This window comes from Topomyia yanbarensis, chromosome 3 (genome assembly GCF_030247195.1).
Source record: "Topomyia yanbarensis strain Yona2022 chromosome 3, ASM3024719v1, whole genome shotgun sequence".
In the NCBI taxonomy this organism is placed as follows: Eukaryota; Metazoa; Arthropoda; class Insecta; order Diptera; family Culicidae; genus Topomyia; species Topomyia yanbarensis.
In genome coordinates this window covers 155,847,925-155,866,099 of record NC_080672.1, presented here as the reverse complement: position 1 = coordinate 155,866,099, position 18,175 = coordinate 155,847,925, and the positions used below count along the sequence as shown (strand labels likewise).

Here is an 18,175-nt window from a genome sequence, read left to right as displayed (position 1 = left end):
AATCAAAAATGATCGATCACGATTTTAATGAATTTCGGACGGCTGTTCGTGGAATTCCTTATTTATCGCGCAATGCGCGTTTCGCTGCCTTAGAAAACTGCGCGAAAAGTGCTCGAAATGTTGAATATTGCTTAACCCAAAAAGACCCAATTTTGGTAAGATTCGCGTTATTAAATTATTTAATCGTCATTAATAAAAATAATGATCATTAAACATGTTTTCAATACACTTCTAAAGATTACCTAAAAATTCGAACAATACAACGGCAGATAATGAATTTCAAATAAGAGCAAATTTGAGGAAATCTGATCTAGTGATCAATTTATTTTTTTTTTTATTCAAATCGTTTATTTGATAAGGCACGTTGCGTTAGCTTAAAGGTGCCAATTTTGTTTTGTTTTACATTTTAAATTGCTCAAACTAGGGGATTACATATTGATTTTTTTAAAATGAAACTAATGCGATTTTATAGCTATCTTATATATCTACACAAGGGGATAATATTGTTTTCGTAAGATTAGGGGGGTCATTTAGTTTTTGTGGCAATATGGTTTGACATTTTTATCAGTGAGATTATTGGAGCAATAATGTTTAATTAAGGGGGACAATTTTTTACGACTAACTTAAAACTAGGCATAACTAGAGGGCATGATTGAATTTTGTAAAGATTCGTAATTATAGTTATTTTTGTGGGTAGTAGAGTTGGGCAATTTCAACGAGATTATATAATATAATAGTTAAAACTAGAAGAGACAAGAAGAGCTAAATGCTTCGTGATGATATTGGGGGGGTAGGGGTGTTACTTCTGGGTATAAGAGTCAGGGGAGGGGGGGTAGACAAAGATGGCAGGGAGAGAAAATTATTTCAGTTTCAGGCATCGTGAGATCAACGGATGGATTACAAACTCGAGTGGCCTTCATCAGGGGAATCATGTACTGGGACGCCGGGTGGTCCTCCTCAAGATGGCAGGGGTTTTTCCAGACGATTTCGTAGTACGGCTCAGATGTGGATCGGCTACATTTCGAGTTAAGCGTGTTATGTTCGTGCCGTAGGTCCCGTGTTTGTTGGCTCATTCGATACAGATGGTTTGATACAGGTGGAAGAGCGTTCTGAGAATGATAAGGAGATAACAAGGGGCAGTTAGACTTGTATATTGATGGTTTTCACAAAGGTGTATATAAGGGACATATAGAGAACATCGCGGCTTGCCAGCACATCTCGAACCGGGACGTTGGTTGGTCTTCCTCGGGCCCGCAGGGTATCCATTAGCCGAGACCTAGCGGAACTGTACTCGGTGCACGCCCAGACAATGTGCTCGATGTCGTGATAGCCGTCGCCACAAGCGCAGATACCACTATCCACGAGCCCAATACGCCGGAGATGTGCATCCAGCGTGTAATGGTTTGCCATGAGTCGGGACATCACACGAATGAAGTCACGACCCACATCCATCCCCTTGAACCAAGGTTTCGTCGATACCTTAGGGATTATCGAATGTAGCCACCTTCCCAGCTCTCCACTGCTCCACGAAGTTTGCCAACTTTCGAGGGTTCTCTGATGAGTAATACTGAAAAATTCGCTGAAGCAAATTGGTCTTTCGTAAACGTCTCCTTCTAAGGCACCCACCTTAGCTAAGGAGTCTGCCTTCTCATTGCCCGGAATGGAGCAATGAGAAGGGACCCATACCAAGGTAATCTGGAAAGAGTTGTCAGATAAAGCACTCAGTAGCTCCCGTATTTTCCCCAAAAAATACGAGGAGTGCTTGCCTTGTTTCATCGAGCGAATAGCGTCAATGGAACTGAGGCTATCCGAAACGATGAAGTAATGGTCTGCGGGTAATGTTTCAATGACTCCAAGGGTATACTGAATGGCAGCTAGTTCTGCGGCGTAAACTGAAGCAGGGTCACTGAGTTTGTAGGAGGCGGTGAACTTTTGATTGAAAATACCGAAGCCAGTGGATCCTTCGAGGTTTGATCCGTCAGTATAAAACATCTTAGAACAGTCGACTTCTCGGAATTTATTATAAAAAATGTTTGGAACCACTTGTGGGCGTATGTGGTCCGGAATTCCACTAATCTCGTCTTTCATGGATGTGTCGAAGAAAACAGTAGATTCAGAAGTATTTATGAAATGCACACGGTTGGGATTGTAAGAAGAAGGGTTAATATTCTGCGCCATGTAGTCAAAGTACAGGGACATGAAACGGGTCTGAGAATTGAGCTCAACAAGCCTTTCGAAATTTTCAATCACGACCGGGTTCAAGATATCGCATCGAATGAGCAATCGATATGAGAGTTCCCAAAATCGATTTTTCAACGGGAGAACGCCCGACAGCACTTCGAGACTCATCGTATGGGTCGACTGCATGCACCCTAAGGCGATACGCAAACAACGATACTGAATTCTTTCGAGTTTGATGAAATGTATGTTCGCGGCGGAGCGAAAGCAGAAGCATCCGTATTCCATTACCGACAGTATCGTTGTTTGATACAACTTAATTAGGTCTCCTGGGTGGGCACCCCACCATGTTCCGGTTATTGTACGAAGAAAGTTGATCCTTTGTTGGCATTTCTGTTTCAGATACCGAATATGGCATCCCCAAGTACCTTTCGAGTCGAACCAGATCCCTAGATATTTTACTGTGAAGACCTGAGCGATAGTTTGACCCATTAATACAAGCTGTAGTTGTGCTGGTTCACGCTTCCTTGAAAATACAACTAGCTCAGTTTTCTCCGTGGAGAATTCGATACCCAGCTTAATAGCCCAAGCAGACAAATTGTCCAGGGTATTCTGTAATGGTCCTTGTAGATCGACAGCTTTGGGTCCCGTAACAGACACCACGCCATCGTCTGCAAGTTGCCTTAACGTGCAGGAATTGTCAAGACATTCATCAATGTCGTTGACATAGAAATTGTATAAAAGGGGGCTTAGACATGAGCCCTGGGGAAGGCCCATGTAACTAAATCGTGATGTCGATAAGTCACCATGCGAAAAATGCATGTGCTTTTCCGACAACAAGTTTAGTAAAAAGTTGTTTAAAGTCGCTGAAAGACCATGCTGGTGCAGCTTCTCTGAAAGAATGTTGATCGAAACTGAATCAAAAGCCCCCTTAATATCTAGGAACACTGATGCCATCTGCTCTTTGCTAGCATAGGCCATTTGAATTTCAGTTGAGAGCAACGCAAGACAATCGTTCGTCCCTTTGCCTTTGCGAAAGCCAAATTGTGTATCTGACAGTAAGCCATTTGCTTCGACCCAATTGTCGAGGCGGGATAGGATCATTTTCTCGAACAACTTCCGGATACAGGATAGCATTGCGATCGGACGGTACGAATTGTGGTCGGAGGCTGGTTTTCCTGGTTTTTGGATGGCGATGACCTTCACTTGTCTCCAATCGAGTGGGACAATGTTAGCCTCGAGAAACTTATTAAATAAGTTCAACAAGCGTCTCTTGGCAGAGTCAGGCAGATTCTTCAACAAGTTGAATTTGATTCTGTCTGGCCCCGGAGCTTTATTGTTACACGACAAGAGAGCAAGTGAGAACTCCACCATCGAAAAAGGTGTTTCGTTCGCGCTATCGTGAGGAGACGCGGCGCGGTAAATCTTCTGTGCCGGGGCGGAATCCGGACAAACCTTCTTGGCGAAATCGAATATCCAACGGTTTGAATATTCCACGCTCTCATTAGTACTGTTTCGATTTCGCATACGTCGGGCTGTTCCCCAAAGAGTGCTCATCGATGTTTCTCTCGTTAATCCGTCAACGAACCGGCGCCAATAATCGCGTTTTTTGGCTTTCATCAAACTCTTCATTCGCTTGTCTAACGTCGCGTACTGTCGAAAACTGGCGGGTAACCCGTCGTTCCGGAAGGTCTTAAACGCGGCGGCCTTCTCCGCGTACACGTCTGAGCACTCTTTATCCCACCAGGGATTGGGAGAACGTTTTTGTATGCTCGCGCCGGGTACTGGCCTAGTCTGAGCTTGATTCGCGCTGTCGAGAATCAAGCCAGCCAAAAAGCTGTACTCTTCCTCCGGAGGAAGTTCTTGGGTAGATTCGATGTTGTCGGATATCGCGGCAGCATAGCTCTTCCAATCGATATTTCGTGTGAGGTCATACGAAATATTGATTGATTTCAATGGCCTTGAACCGTTATTGATTGAGACTACAATCGGCAGATGGTCGCTGCCGTGGGGATCAGGAATTACCTTCCACGTGCAATTTAACCGCAGCGATGTTGAGCAAAGGGACAAGTCTAAGGCGCTCGGGCGCGCTGGAGGAGCAGGAATTCGTGTCATTTCACCCGTGTTTAAAATTGTCAAATTGAAGTTATCGCAAAGATCCTGAATTAAGGAAGACCGGTTATCATCATAGAGGCAACCCCATGCTGTACCGTGAGAGTTAAAGTCTCCTAAAACTAGTCGCGGTGCTGGCAGGGATTCTAAGATGTCTTGTAGGCGTCGGTGCCCAACCGCGGTGTTGGGGGGAATATATATGGAAGCTATGCAAAGGCTTTTGCCTTTGGTTGTTACTTGACAAGCGACAACTTCAATACCTGTTATCGAGGGAAGGTTAATTTTGTAGAAGGAATAGCACTTTTTGATCCCCAAAAGCACTCCTCCATAGGGGGTGTCTCGATCCAGGCGAATAATATTAAAGTCGTGGAAGTTGAGTTCTATGTCGGAAGTTAACCAAGTTTCACATAATGCAAATGCATCGCAACTCAAATTATTTATTAAAATTTTGAAGGAATCGATTTTCGGGATGATACTTCTGCAATTCCACTGTAGAACAGTGATCAAATCCGTGACCTCGTTCGATGAGTTAGCCATCGAAGGATACAATCGCTGAGAGGAGGGGCCATTTAGCAGTCAACTGCTTCAAAAATGTTCTCACTGTAGGGAGAAAAGCTAACATAAGACTTTTAATAGGATCAGTAATATTGAAAGTTTTTATTATCCAGTCCACTATGTCCGAGAGTTTTATAATTCCAGTGCTGTGATTACTCTCGAACTGAAACAAAGGAACACTTGGGGTTTTTGATGTTCCTGGAAGTGCTGGGAACTCCTTCTCTGAGCTTAATCCTCCGAGACCAGGAGCTAATTGCTTCGGTTTGATTGCAACACTTCCAATAGATGTGACTTTCGGAGCCCCCTCAAGGGACACCTTCTGGCCTTTACAAGGAACTTTACGAGAGGAAGTGTTCCTCCTCTTCCTATAAATTCTAGGCACCCTAGTAGATGTTCCCTCTTGTGGGTTACCAGCCTCGCCCTCGTCAGGAGGCAAGTGAGTATAGATGTTTGCTGAGGATGGTGGCGTAGCATTCTTTAACATTTCTGCGAAAGAATGTTTGGATCGTCCCGCAAGGGAACGTTTCAGTTTATCCCCGCGTAGTTTGTACGCGGGACATACCGAGATATCATGCAGACTCTCCGCACAGTAAGGACACTTTTCGGCTTGCCTACTGCACGAATCATCTAGATGATTCTCCCCGCATTTTCCACAGCGGGCCTTGTTGCTACAATGGGTGGCTGTGTGACCCAGTTGTTTACACTTTGTGCAATTCATGACCCGCGGCACAAACAGACGCACAGGCAGACGAACCTTGTGCAAGAGGACGAAATTTGGCAAAGCGGTACCAGCGAAGGTCACCCGATAAGAGTTTGATTGGGGGTACGTTTTTGAACCATCCCCCGCAACTACTACTGAGTGCAAACGTTTGCACTCAAGTATTTTAACTGGCTGAAGTAAGCGGTCTCTGAATCGGCCAACCCCGTACTTCAGCAGATCCTCGCACGTCAAACTCTCATCGGTTACGACGCCTTCGGATTGTACTCTTACAGCCGGAATATACACGTTATAATCCCGCGTAAAGTGCTCACAGCAAGCAATATCGTTTGCCTGCTTTGAGTTGGCTAGCAACACCCTTATCTTGTCCGAGCGGACCTTTGAAATTTCGGTCACAGCCGAGAACCGTTCCGTCAGGTCTCTAGAAATCTGAAGAAGATTCAGTGATTTAGTCTTGGGCCGAAAGAAGACCACAAATGGACCAGTTGAGAGTTCTGGATAGCATTTGGGCCGGGGGGGAGCCTTAGAAGTTGAACCCGATTCAACTTCCATTTGACCATCCGGAGAGGGAACCATAGAAAACGTCAACGCACGGGGTCAGCGCCCGCGCAGACGGAAGAAAGCAATAAATGTGTTACAAAAGACAAAAACCACTTAGCTTTAAACTGGTGTCCAACGACGAACCGATCCAGCTTATACAGCTGGCTATTGTTTAATCCTCACACGCGAACAAAAGACTGAGGACCGAACCGAACTGGCAAAATAACCTTGAATGCGGATTAAAACTATTCTTTATCGCCTCACACAGCACTACGGACTAGAAAAAAACAACCTCTGTCTCGATGGAGAGCTCGAAAACGAATGATTGTGATCAATTTAGTTATCAAAAATAAAATTATCGATATTTTTAGCAAACTTTTTTAGAGATCGAAATATGTTCATCAAAATCATTCAAATAGGAAATAAGAAAAACCATCGCATTTGAAAAAGTCCTTATTTTCTCAAAGTCGAATGATATGTAAAAAAATGACATGTAACATGATGTTATAAATTACCCTTCTTGCGATACATACTGATGCATTGAATTATTGCTTTCTACATAGGGTCAACGTAGCTTGTGGTCAGGCCGAAGAACGCGTTCTACTAACAGGCTTACATGCCGTAGCTGACATATATTGCGAATGCTGCAAGACACCTCTAGGATGGAAATACGTAAAATATCCGCATGTATACTTACTGTACCTTTAATAATACTCTTGTATCACCATTTTGTAGGAACACGCTTTCGAGTCTAGCCAAAAATATAAGGAAGGAAAGTACATCATCGAACTGGCTCACATGATCAAGGAAAACGGCTGGGATTGATCGTTGAGTCCTTTAGGAAAACGCGTAAATTAGATTAGTGAATATACACTGTAATAGCAACGACACACAAACACACACAAGCAAAACACATAACATGCGGAAGTCGAAGTGGTACCCCATCGTAGGCATTGGTGGCTTCCTAGACGGACCGCAAACCAACGTGCATCTACTTTCCAGTCACAGTCGGAGTATCCTAACATGTTCAGCCGCCAGTTTCTACTGTTCACCAGCGAATTATCCTGTCAACTATTTGTGTAGCCGTGTTGTCATTTCCTTTCCACGTTAATCCTATTTTAACGTGTTCATTTCATCGTGTGTGATCCATCATCGAACGGCGTCGTCATTACTAGAGTTGTTATTCTTTGGTTCAAACTTTTGTATCAAACATTCTGGAGTCCATTCTTATATTTTACCTGCGACAACCACGTACACAATTTTAAAATAATAATTAGTTTATAACGATGATCTTATTCCTTTGAATCCCTTTACTAGTAGAAGGATATTTTTGCTTTCTCCCTTAAGAGAGCAAGAAGATTAACACTACCTTATTGATTAGTGAGAAAAACTGTACGATCGATAAGCGCGAAAGAATTGCGGGACTGGGGTGGGCAAGGGTGGAACGTTTTTCTCCCACTCGCTGTTGTCACCCAACTCGCTGTGGTGAAATTCGAAAGCAGCAAAGGATGTTCAAGAAAAGAATAGAAAAGGTACGTGAGAGAGAAAATGCGAGAGTGATATTAGTTTTACGAATGTTTCAAGTGAGGTAACATTTATAAAGAATCGTATTTTAGTCGAAATATATACACGTCTAAGAATCTAGATTTAGTTTTGCGAGAGAAACAAAAACAAAACTGAATGAAGGAAGACACACACTTATGGTTTTATAAATCAGAAGTTAGATAATTGCGAGGGTAACGAATGAAATGAACACAGCCTGAGCAGTACTTGTAATTTCAGTTTTTTATAGCGAATGTGATCAATATAATATTAAAGTTATAATGTATTTTTTAATAAACAAACTATTTTTAATATACTTATCTGTGTTTATTTTTGAACCGCTTGGTTAAAAAAAGCCCGCTGCAAGAGTACTGCAAATAATGCCGTTTAGAATCAGTTCAACGAAGAACACACCAAGAAAAGAAGGCTATCTCAGTGATTCCTCCCGAGAACACAAAATGAGCAAATAAAATAACATAAAATGCATTTTACTGCCAACGATATAAATGAAGAACAAAACGACAGTAATAGAACTTAAACCTCGAAATCCACTTTCTTAAGAACAATAGTAGTAAAACACACAGATCAAATAATCGTTTTATCGATTCGAAAACATTTTATGTCGATCTCGACGACCGATATAACGCGTTCCGTATCGCGAAAGATCGTGGAGAAACTGCGAGTTAGTCAAGCGACGATACTAAATAGTGATAGTTACTAAATAACAAAAAAACGATCAAAACAACCACTTAGTCAAAATAATTAATGAAAGATGATTAACGTATATATAGCAAATTTACTATCAATTCATCCGTGTTGTAAATTGTGAGCCTAATACAATTCGAGAGCACCAACTCTATGTGCGATAATTTCAGATAAATGCGGACCTTAATATAACTATTTCTGGTAATCGAAAATGATGTTGTTTGATGGTATAGAATGGGGCATTGCTGCAGTACACTATCATAAGTTATATATAAAATGGACATTTGGCTCGCGAATCATCATATTCAATACACCCCAAGTAACAATTGAAGTTTTATAGCATGCTACAAATGCAATCTAAGTTTTATAAGTGGTTATAAAACTACCATAAAACCTCAATTGTTACCAGGGACCACCTCTGGACGCGACTACAGTCTTTTTTGGTCTATACACGATTACTCCGTGATGCGTTGATCATGACTATTTTTTAAGAAAACCAACATCGTAATGCTTTAACGCAAATTGTTCGCAACATTTAGTTTTTTTCAAGAATAAATAGCTTAAAAATGGGTTCCAGCTCAACGAAATGATGTTACATTTTAAATACAGGTAGCGAAAGTTGGTGGAATCTATTATATATAGTATTTATCTTGTAACTATTAGACGGCATTATACTGTGATCGCACAATGTCGCGCAGTACCATACACCGCACATTTTCAAACATTTCACTTTGATATTCAGGCTAGAGTTCGCTATTTTATTTTAAGCGCTAGAATACCATCAAGTATCCCAGATTTACATTTCACATCTAATGAGAAATGAAAAAAGTGCACGGAATAGCTAACTTAATTCCGTAGGTACTAGGGTGGGGCAAAATGAACGTTTTTTCAGCACAGCACTTTTTTGGTTCCATTTGGAGTTCCGAATAACTGTGCAAAATTTGGGGTCGATTAGTTTTGACCCGGCGTAGTGCATTGCGTTTGAAATTTGTATGGAAATTAGTATGGGGGAACCTACTTTTCCAGCAGCATGCCAACAATTAGATAGAAGTGTAGTCCATGATATGTTGAACAACTTTGCCGAATGATGTCTGATGTTAGAATATCTCTAAAATAAGTTGTAGCTGATCAAATTTCGATACATCGAATTAAATGCCAAAAATCATTTTTTTTGCCATCACTGGTGGAGTACCAATGATATTTCATATAGCATACTAGAATAACATCATATATTTTAGTTTTACCGCATTGGTATATTTCAATAACCTTAGCTCATAGGCTTATATAATATATAGAAATTCGAACTGAAATACATATTGTCGAGTTGAAGTATTCAGATGAATTATTTCAAAACATTTGCACAATGCCCTATGCATAATAGTAACAATGAAACGAAACTGGCTGTATCCCTCTGCCTTGACTTTTGACAACATAAGTATCGTTACAGACCAAATCAACTGATGTCGAGTTGATACGTCAGAAGATTGCGTTGATTATATTTCAGTTTAGTACGCACTCTGATTTGATAAGATGCTCTTTTCAATGCTATTCGATCACCCGAAGCAAAACTTGCTGTTGAAATTAGCTTCACTCCTCGTGACCAAACAGCATCGAAATGAGCATGCTATCAAATCATAATGCGTATTAAGCCGAAATATAATCAATGCAATCTTCTGACATATTGTTGATACAGTCTGTATCGTTACTTCCAAAGATACAACATAGACTAACAGACATAACACTATGATGGAATTCCCTCAAAAAACTTCGATCCGGCAATTTTCCCAGCACACTAGCTCCACCTTTTATTCACGGTCCCACTCATTTGCTGGTGGCTCAGGTTTTGGGAACAATTTTTCACTAGTGGTCTATCTTCCATAAGCTTACTCATATGTCAGTGGCGCCATAATTGCAAATGTGGCCACAGTCCCAACTACAAATATATTTAAAATGACAGGCGAAGTATTGTTTTCGAGTGTTATGTCTGTTAGTCTGTGGATACAAGTCAATGCATAGGGATACGGTATGTTTCGTTTCATTGTTACTATGCGGTAAATCTAAAATATATGGTGTTATTTTGGTATTCTGTATGAATTATCATTGGTACACCAGAAGTGTTGGCAAACAATGATTTTGGCATTTAATTCGATGTATCGAACTTTAAACAGATATAAATTGTTCTGTATACCCTACACTAAATATCTATCTAATTGTTGGCATACTGTAGGAAGAATTGTAGTCTCTGGAATTTAAAATACAAAAAGGTTAGGTTTCCCCATATTAATTTCCATACAAATTTCAAACGCATTGCGCTAAGCCGGGTCAAAACCAATCGACCCCAAATTTTGCACAGTTATTTGGGACCCCATATAGAACCAAACAAGTGCTGTGCTCGGTTGATGTGGTTATGATTACGTTTTTCCATATAACAATACCCCACCGTAGTAAGTACGTGAAATATGGTGCTTTCACGGTACCTATGTTTTGCTTCAGTTTCTAAAACTTTGATATTCATATGGACGTGTATTTTAAAAGGAGCAATTAATATGGTTTTATTTGGTGTTTTGGCATGTCTTTCGGAGGATTTGAAAAATAAAACGAATTGTTTAATGAAGCTAAGAAGAAAACTCTGCAATATACGCGAGCGATGTGATGAGTAGTGTATGAATGTTTTCATAATACTCACCCAGTTGAAAAAAGAATTAACTCTTGAACGCTTCAGTGCTTCAGTTGGGAAGATTAAACAAATATGTGTTTGGTTTTGTTTTGGTGTGATTTATGACCACAGTAAGCTGTCCGCTAACTCAATCCATTTGCTGGCATCTTATTAGGATTATAATGGTCAGATCGCAGAAATGTCGACATCCTCGGTCCGAGCTGAATGGCGCAACGCATTCATTCCAGTGGCGTAGCCAGGGGGGGTTTTGGGGGTTAAACCCCCCCCCCCCCCAAACCAAAATTAATTGGATTGAAAAAAAATTGATGCTGACGAATTTAATTTAATATTCCACAAAATATTTTTGGAAAAATATTCTCTGATCACTACATTGAGAACTGTGTTTAAAGCGTCATGAGAACTTTTGGAAAATTATGGGAAAGGGATCTTGTAACTTATCTCTTAGCCAAAATCCCATAGTTGTCAAATTACTTCAATGTAAAATAAAATAACTGTCTGAATTATTACGAGCTCATTTTTAGAAAGATGCTTCAAAATATGGATTAGAGACAGTTTTTCGAATGGGAATCTAAATTTGAATAGGTTGAATGCATATAAAACATAAGCTTGTTTACCGAAAACTTACATACATTTCAACATTTGCTGAAAATGTATTTTTTTAGATTGTGTAGAGTTTAAACAACAATTCAATATGGTTAACAACAAGAATAACATTTCAGAAACTAGTTGAAAGCTGATGTAATTTTGTCTCTAGCAGGTCTAGCAGCATTGGATTTTTGTTGTATTGTCAACTATATGAATAGCCTCTTAGCAGGATGCAATGAATGGCGTACTAAAATTTTGTGTGCTACGTACTAGTACTGCAAGTTGTGAGGTTGACTAATCAAGAAAGAGAAAATTAATGCTCGATAAATTTTTAACGGTCACGATCACATTCATTCGAAACTGCCAAATTTCGATGTTAAGTAACATTGAAGAATTTCAAAACGTAAAACTGTTCATCTGCTGATAGAATAATTTTGACGGTTAATCCTCGTCTTCAACCAAATTTGGGTCGAGACTTGCTGTCCCCAGCAAAGTTTTCGAAAGTGCTATTTCAAACAACTTTGACAAAGACATAAATATCCCACATATTCAGAGTATCGAAATATAGTAGTAGAAAACCTTTACGACAAGCTATTCTGAAATTACTGTATTTGATAAATCTCTTCTGCGGTAATTAAATAATAAATTCACATTGCGTTCAAGGTGCCTTTGAAGTTTACAAAAAAAAATAAGGGAACTGGATATAAAACAAATAATTCCCAGATATTAAAAGGACTCAAAATCACGAAGAGTGATTCCATTTTCAGGAGCTAGCATCAATTCGGCGCAAGCTTAGTCCGCCCACCAAGTTAGTGTCGGATTCTGATGAGATGAAGTCGAAACGCAAGTTTCAGTTCCATCCATCCATAATTTAGTTATAGGTTTTGTGTTCTCAACTCGCAATGATTGTTTCAAACAATTTTATCCGTAGCGCAGAAAAAAATAGTTTTCACCTAAATTTTTCTTCACTAAGAAGAAATATAGCAGGCCCAGTCCATTTAAATCCCTATATGTTGAATTCATGTAGCCTTCATATTTTCAACAAAATTGTTTGAAATGACATTATCAAAAACTTTGCTGAAGGCACCATGTCTCTTAATATTTTTGAAAAATTAATTCACCATAATTACCTCTATGAGAGTTAATCACTAAAATTTCTATATCAAAGCAGGCGCTGTTTTATGTTGATAACTTCCCGAAGTTGTCAAACCTTCAAAGTCAAGGATTATTATATTAGGTGATCTCGAACGTTGAAAATTTTTTAGATCATTTATCCCACTTTAAAAGATCGCAATTTTTGACTTCATTGACATATTATACAAGAAAATAATCTATAGAGGTTTGAAAACTGTTCCATGTTGATCCTTCTTGTTTGTAGACTGGAATGACATCTGTTAGACTACTTATGTTTTTGAGTTTTCAATAATTTATCAAACTCATATTAAATTTTAGCATTTTTTCAAAAAAATTGCGATTTTCATCAAAACCCCCTCCAAACTAAATTTCTGGCTACGCCACTGATTCATTCAGTTATTTTCGGTACAAATTCAATTGTATAAGTCAGTTGTTAATGGAATTTTGTTTCAATGCTGGCTCCGTGTGGGATTATCGAGCAAAAATGCACCAGACAGGGATTGCGCAGATCACTTATGCTCTGAAATGTAAAAAATACCACCTTCTGCCTCCAATTTGTCGACATATAAAAAATTTACGCTTTTGTTAGCAAATGTATTTATATTTCTTCTGATCTGAACACACAGAAAAAAAATGTTGCTAAAAATAAGAGTTTATCACTCTTAGCAAAAAACAACCAACGCATACTCTTAGTTTAAAAATAAAACTTTTGTTTTGAGTACTATTTTTCATTTGATTAAAAGGAAAACTTTTACTTTGATTATCATTCTGGATTAATTTAAAAGTTTTACTTTCAACCTAATAGTTGGCGTTGGTTGTTTTTTGCCAAGAGCGGAACACTCTTACTTTTACCAATATTTTTTTCTGTGTGAAGGCATTCAATTCTTCGTAATGTTTCGGTCCGCTTGGAAGTGAGTAGCGGCAGTACGGTTCAATACGTCAACCCCTTCTGAACATCATCAATACAACTTTTTCTATTATACGTACAATACCTTTTTTAATACTCGCTAGTATTGACAAAAATATTGAACGTTATTCATGACGGGCCCCTAATGAATAAGGGAGACGTTGAAAACAGTGCTGAGCTACATCACGGTAGCGATGGTAAATCTGAAAATGAATGAAACGGTTCGCAGTCAAAACAGTGAGCGATGCTAATTGCGTTACGGTTCTCACTCCAATGAATTGACAACAGTAAAACGGCTCACTTCTGAATCTCTCACTCATTGAAATCATTATTGAGAGGAATTGAAATCGACCATCATTTTATTTAAAATATAAATACGGTTAATACGATCATCTTATTACAACCAACGAACTAGTATTAACGAACAGGCGGTTTCACACAAATAGCTTTGCATCAAAGAAACAAATGGAATCAGGAGAGAAAAACCAAAAAAGCATCGTATCGTGCCTAAATACCATACATTGATAATATTTAGTTTACCATACCAATACAAAATAAATGGTATTCCGTCTATCATTTCAATACGCTCTCTCGCACGGTTTCTGCGAGAGATAGTAAACTGAAACACTATGTGAGGAAAATGGAAATTAAATAACGGTCACTTCATATTTACCGCCACACTTCATAGACCATCGTGAGATTGCACAGCACTGGATTAAAAGTGAATGCTAGTTTCGGGAGGGTGACCATATTAGCCGAGTAAAAACCTAGGACAGTCAGAAGAAACCCTCTCCACCCCGTTAAATCTTACTCGCAAAATTCTCCTCTTCGTTCACCGAGCACTTTTCCGGATTTATACACAAGCGACTCTTGCTACGCCACAATCAACGAAAATTTTTAGCTGCTGTTGGAGGAATCTACAACCCTCAATTGAGCGGATGCGATATTTTGAGATCGTTTGCGAAGGACCGGCAGAGTCTTCAGCACTAAATAAAGGTTATTAAAGTAAACATCGACGGCTGCTAGTAGCTTCCCTGGGCTATTCCTGATGTAGAAGTAAATGTTGATTCCTGACAATCTCCAATGACAACCATTCTTTCTCGATCTGTAGGATCGAAACATCTGCAAATACTATCGTTACTTCCGACTTTCTCAATTTTGGCGATTGTTACAACGTGGTTGACTTTATTAAAAGCAACATATAGGTTGGTATAAACAATATTAGTTTGAGGACAACGTTGTTTCTCAAAAACTGTTGTTCCATTGGTAATGTGCAGTGAAGTACCCCATATCTCATTGCGTTCTTCATCAACGTGATGGCATTATCGTCTATATTGTTCAACTGTACTACCGATAGACGATGCGAAGGTAGTACAGAATTATTAGCCTTTTTGTAGTCGATATATGCCATGCTCGGTAGAGTAGGCCGAAAAACACGTAAATCGAATGTACTCAAACTATGTTAGTCGTGATTTCATAAAATAATACCGGAGCCAATATTTGGTGGATTTTCATTTAGGTCTAGGCGTCCCGTTATGCCCTTGCCTTCAAAAATTTTACGAAAATTTGGAAGAGTTCTGACTGAAACCACTTTTCACATATGGATTTCTTCAAGCCGATGCTTTCCAGTTGTAGGGTTCAGAAAGTGATATTGGTTGCGTGAATCGAAGGACCCCTGGTTTTCTAATGGCCTAAATATATTGTGAGTGTATGAGTTTTTTTTTTCAATTTATAGTTGGCTCCATTGGTACGTTCTCCATGTTATTCGGAGATTTGTGCCTTGCCATTTCGTTTCATCACTTTCCTCGGGAAGGGAAAAGAAAATGAAAAAAAGGTTAGGAAATGGAAAATTAGAACATAATTCAATTACAATATAAAACAATAAACAAATTTGCCGAAAATAGCCAACAAAATTGATACAGCAGAACATTGCAGCAATTTAAACATATTTTTGGTAATACCCATATTTTTCTTTGGTAAAAATGCAGCCAAAAATATTCAATTTCAGCTAGCTGAGCTGTGTCATTAGTTGCTCTCGGCCATGCATGTGTATGAAACGAAAAAATCAATAATTAGTTCAATCACAAAAGGGTCGGCGCGGCTCCGATAGCTTGGTGTCAGGTTACGTATCCACTAGCCAAAGTTATATAGCCCAACTCTAGCACTTACACCAACTAGCTTTTAACCTCTTTGCACGGTGCTGTCATCAGAATAATAAACCTTGCTGAAAAAGGCTATAGTTCTTTGCCAAACCGGGTTAGGAACAATAATATATAGTTTTAGCTCATAGCTATACATCTATGTATGAAAAACCAATAGTCCGGATACGCAATTGCACTACTGCATTGCAGTTAGTTTGTATGAGGTTCCGTAATTGGATTCACAAAGATCACACGAATAATACTCAGCACGCTGTATAGTAGCCATGTGATAATTTTCAGTAACACCGGAATGACTGAGTACCCATAAATGATAGATAGCATTTGAAACGCTAAGTTCGTCAATTTTAGTTTGACATGCGATCACTAATTTCGATATCGAATCTACCGACTAAGTGCTTTTATGGTAGACTGTTTGAGAAAAAATAATTTCTTTTTCCACATATTCCCTAGTGAAGTGCCGATTATACGCCACACAGAATCGCGAAGATTTCTGCTTTGAATCACGAGATTAGTCATCTGCACCGCATCAGCCCTACAACAAAGAACTATCAGTGTAACAAACTACGTAACTTTCAAGTTGTCGCTCCATAGAGCCAGATAGCCATTCTCCACGAAGAGGAATTCTCATATTAAAAGTTTTAAAAGGAAAACTTCATGTGAGTGTAGGGTCACTGTGAGCAAGTATATACTCATCCCAAGTAACCATTTGGGTCTTGTGTGACTAGTTGCACGATCTATTGGATTGCTGTTCCAGAGCCCAGTAACCTTAAGACGGTATGCTTCAGAAACACATACAGTGCTTTTCAATTCAAGAGTGCCTCCGGAACAGCAGTTGATATTGTCGTGAAGGTACCAGTCATCGCCAGAAAGACCATCCTCTGAATATTGATTCGGTTGTCGTGACTTCTCCCTTCTGTCACCACACAAGGCACCCGTTTTCCAGTAATGATCTACCAATTGTTGCGTAAACCCAATAAATGTACTTGGGTTTGAGCCCCCAAGATTTGCCGAAAGCCCGTCTACAAGCTTTCTGGATTCTGAAATCGATGTGAGCTGACCAATTCCCGGTGAATATTTTTAATAATCATCGGCGAAACAATATGTCGGAAACCCAAACTCAACAAGTTTGCTCAATAAGCTATTGGCGACAGTGGTGACAGCACATCACCTTGAGGACATCCGCAGACACTCAATTTCTTTATCTCTTCTTGACTTAACGATGAACACAGAGTCGGTTACAAAACATTGCATGTATCCTGTTCGTGATATATAAAGGTACTTCATGATCCCGTGCTATTTCCGAAATTGATTCGAAAGTCAAGTTGTCAAAAGTCATATCGACTGCGACAGCACAAATATCGCGAGTTGTAAGGTCGAGCAGAAGATATGCGTTAATAGCACCAGAGACTAATTGAGATGACGGACTTAAGAGACTTCCCATGGCTCAAGACGTACTGTACTAGGTAGTACTAGACGGTCCCTCGAAATGTCAGACAGGATACGCGTTGATAATCAAGAAGAATTTGCTTTTTTCTGGTGTGTGTTGTTATTTCTTCTGACAGGTTGTGACTGACAGGAAAAACTCTCGTCGCTGAGCTGGTTTTTGTGGGAGCTATTCCTAATAGCGAGCTGAAAGTCGTCCGCTAACTATTCTCGAGAAAGTCTTTCGAAATCATCCCTAAGTAAGGGTGATTAAATTCTGAACTATATTTGTTTTCTGAAGTGTGACTAGAAGATACCAAATACGTTGGCTTATAATGATCTATAGCAAACCCCCGTAATTGACCGCATAGATCGTGCTCAGAGCATGGAAAATGAATGAACGAACACTCTTCATTCGTTCTTCTCTTCACGAATATGCCATCTATTGAACCATTCACTATTCAACTGCTGAGTTGACGATGTTGATTTACTACTTCCGATGCTAGTGAACCGTTATTGTTCTATAGGATTGGTATATGAGTGTCGCGAAATAGTATCCATTGCTCATTCTCTCTCCCATTTGAAGAGATAGCTACAGCTGAGCACCATTCGTTTTTTTATAGCAAGGTGAACATAGGTTCCGTGATTCGAGGTTCGAATTATCGTGCCGTCCTCCAGTTGCATCGGAGAACAGCGCTGAGTGCACATAACGAGAAGGAAGGGTGTAATGTACATGTTTTATAGAGCGTTTTCCATGCGTTCTATTTTGTTAGTTTTGGCTACGAAAACCTATCGAATGCGTACATTAGTCGAAAATTAATTCGATTTAATCCGCTTGTTGATATTTAAAATGTAAGGAAACTTTTGCTAATGAATGGTTTTGTTGAATCTACCTAATATCCCCTTTACAGGTTTAACATAGAATGGGTCTAAGGTCG

At 39.4% G+C, this 18,175-nt stretch overlaps 1 protein-coding gene across 9 annotated transcripts in view; it reads left to right on the top strand.

Moving 5' to 3' along the window:
- LOC131691737 (protein yippee-like) overlaps nucleotides 1-7,961 on the top strand; it is a 256,645-nt gene extending 248,684 nt beyond the window's left edge. For all 9 annotated transcript variants that reach the window (XM_058978353.1, XM_058978352.1, XM_058978348.1 and 6 more), the window contains 2 exons: nucleotides 6,667-6,775; nucleotides 6,839-7,961. In XM_058978353.1, coding sequence (XP_058834336.1) covers nucleotides 6,667-6,775; nucleotides 6,839-6,928 — 199 coding nt within the window. In that variant the 3' untranslated portion in view covers nucleotides 6,929-7,961. The remainder of the gene's footprint in view (nucleotides 1-6,666; nucleotides 6,776-6,838) is intronic.
- Nucleotides 7,962-18,175: the final 10,214 nt, after the last annotated feature.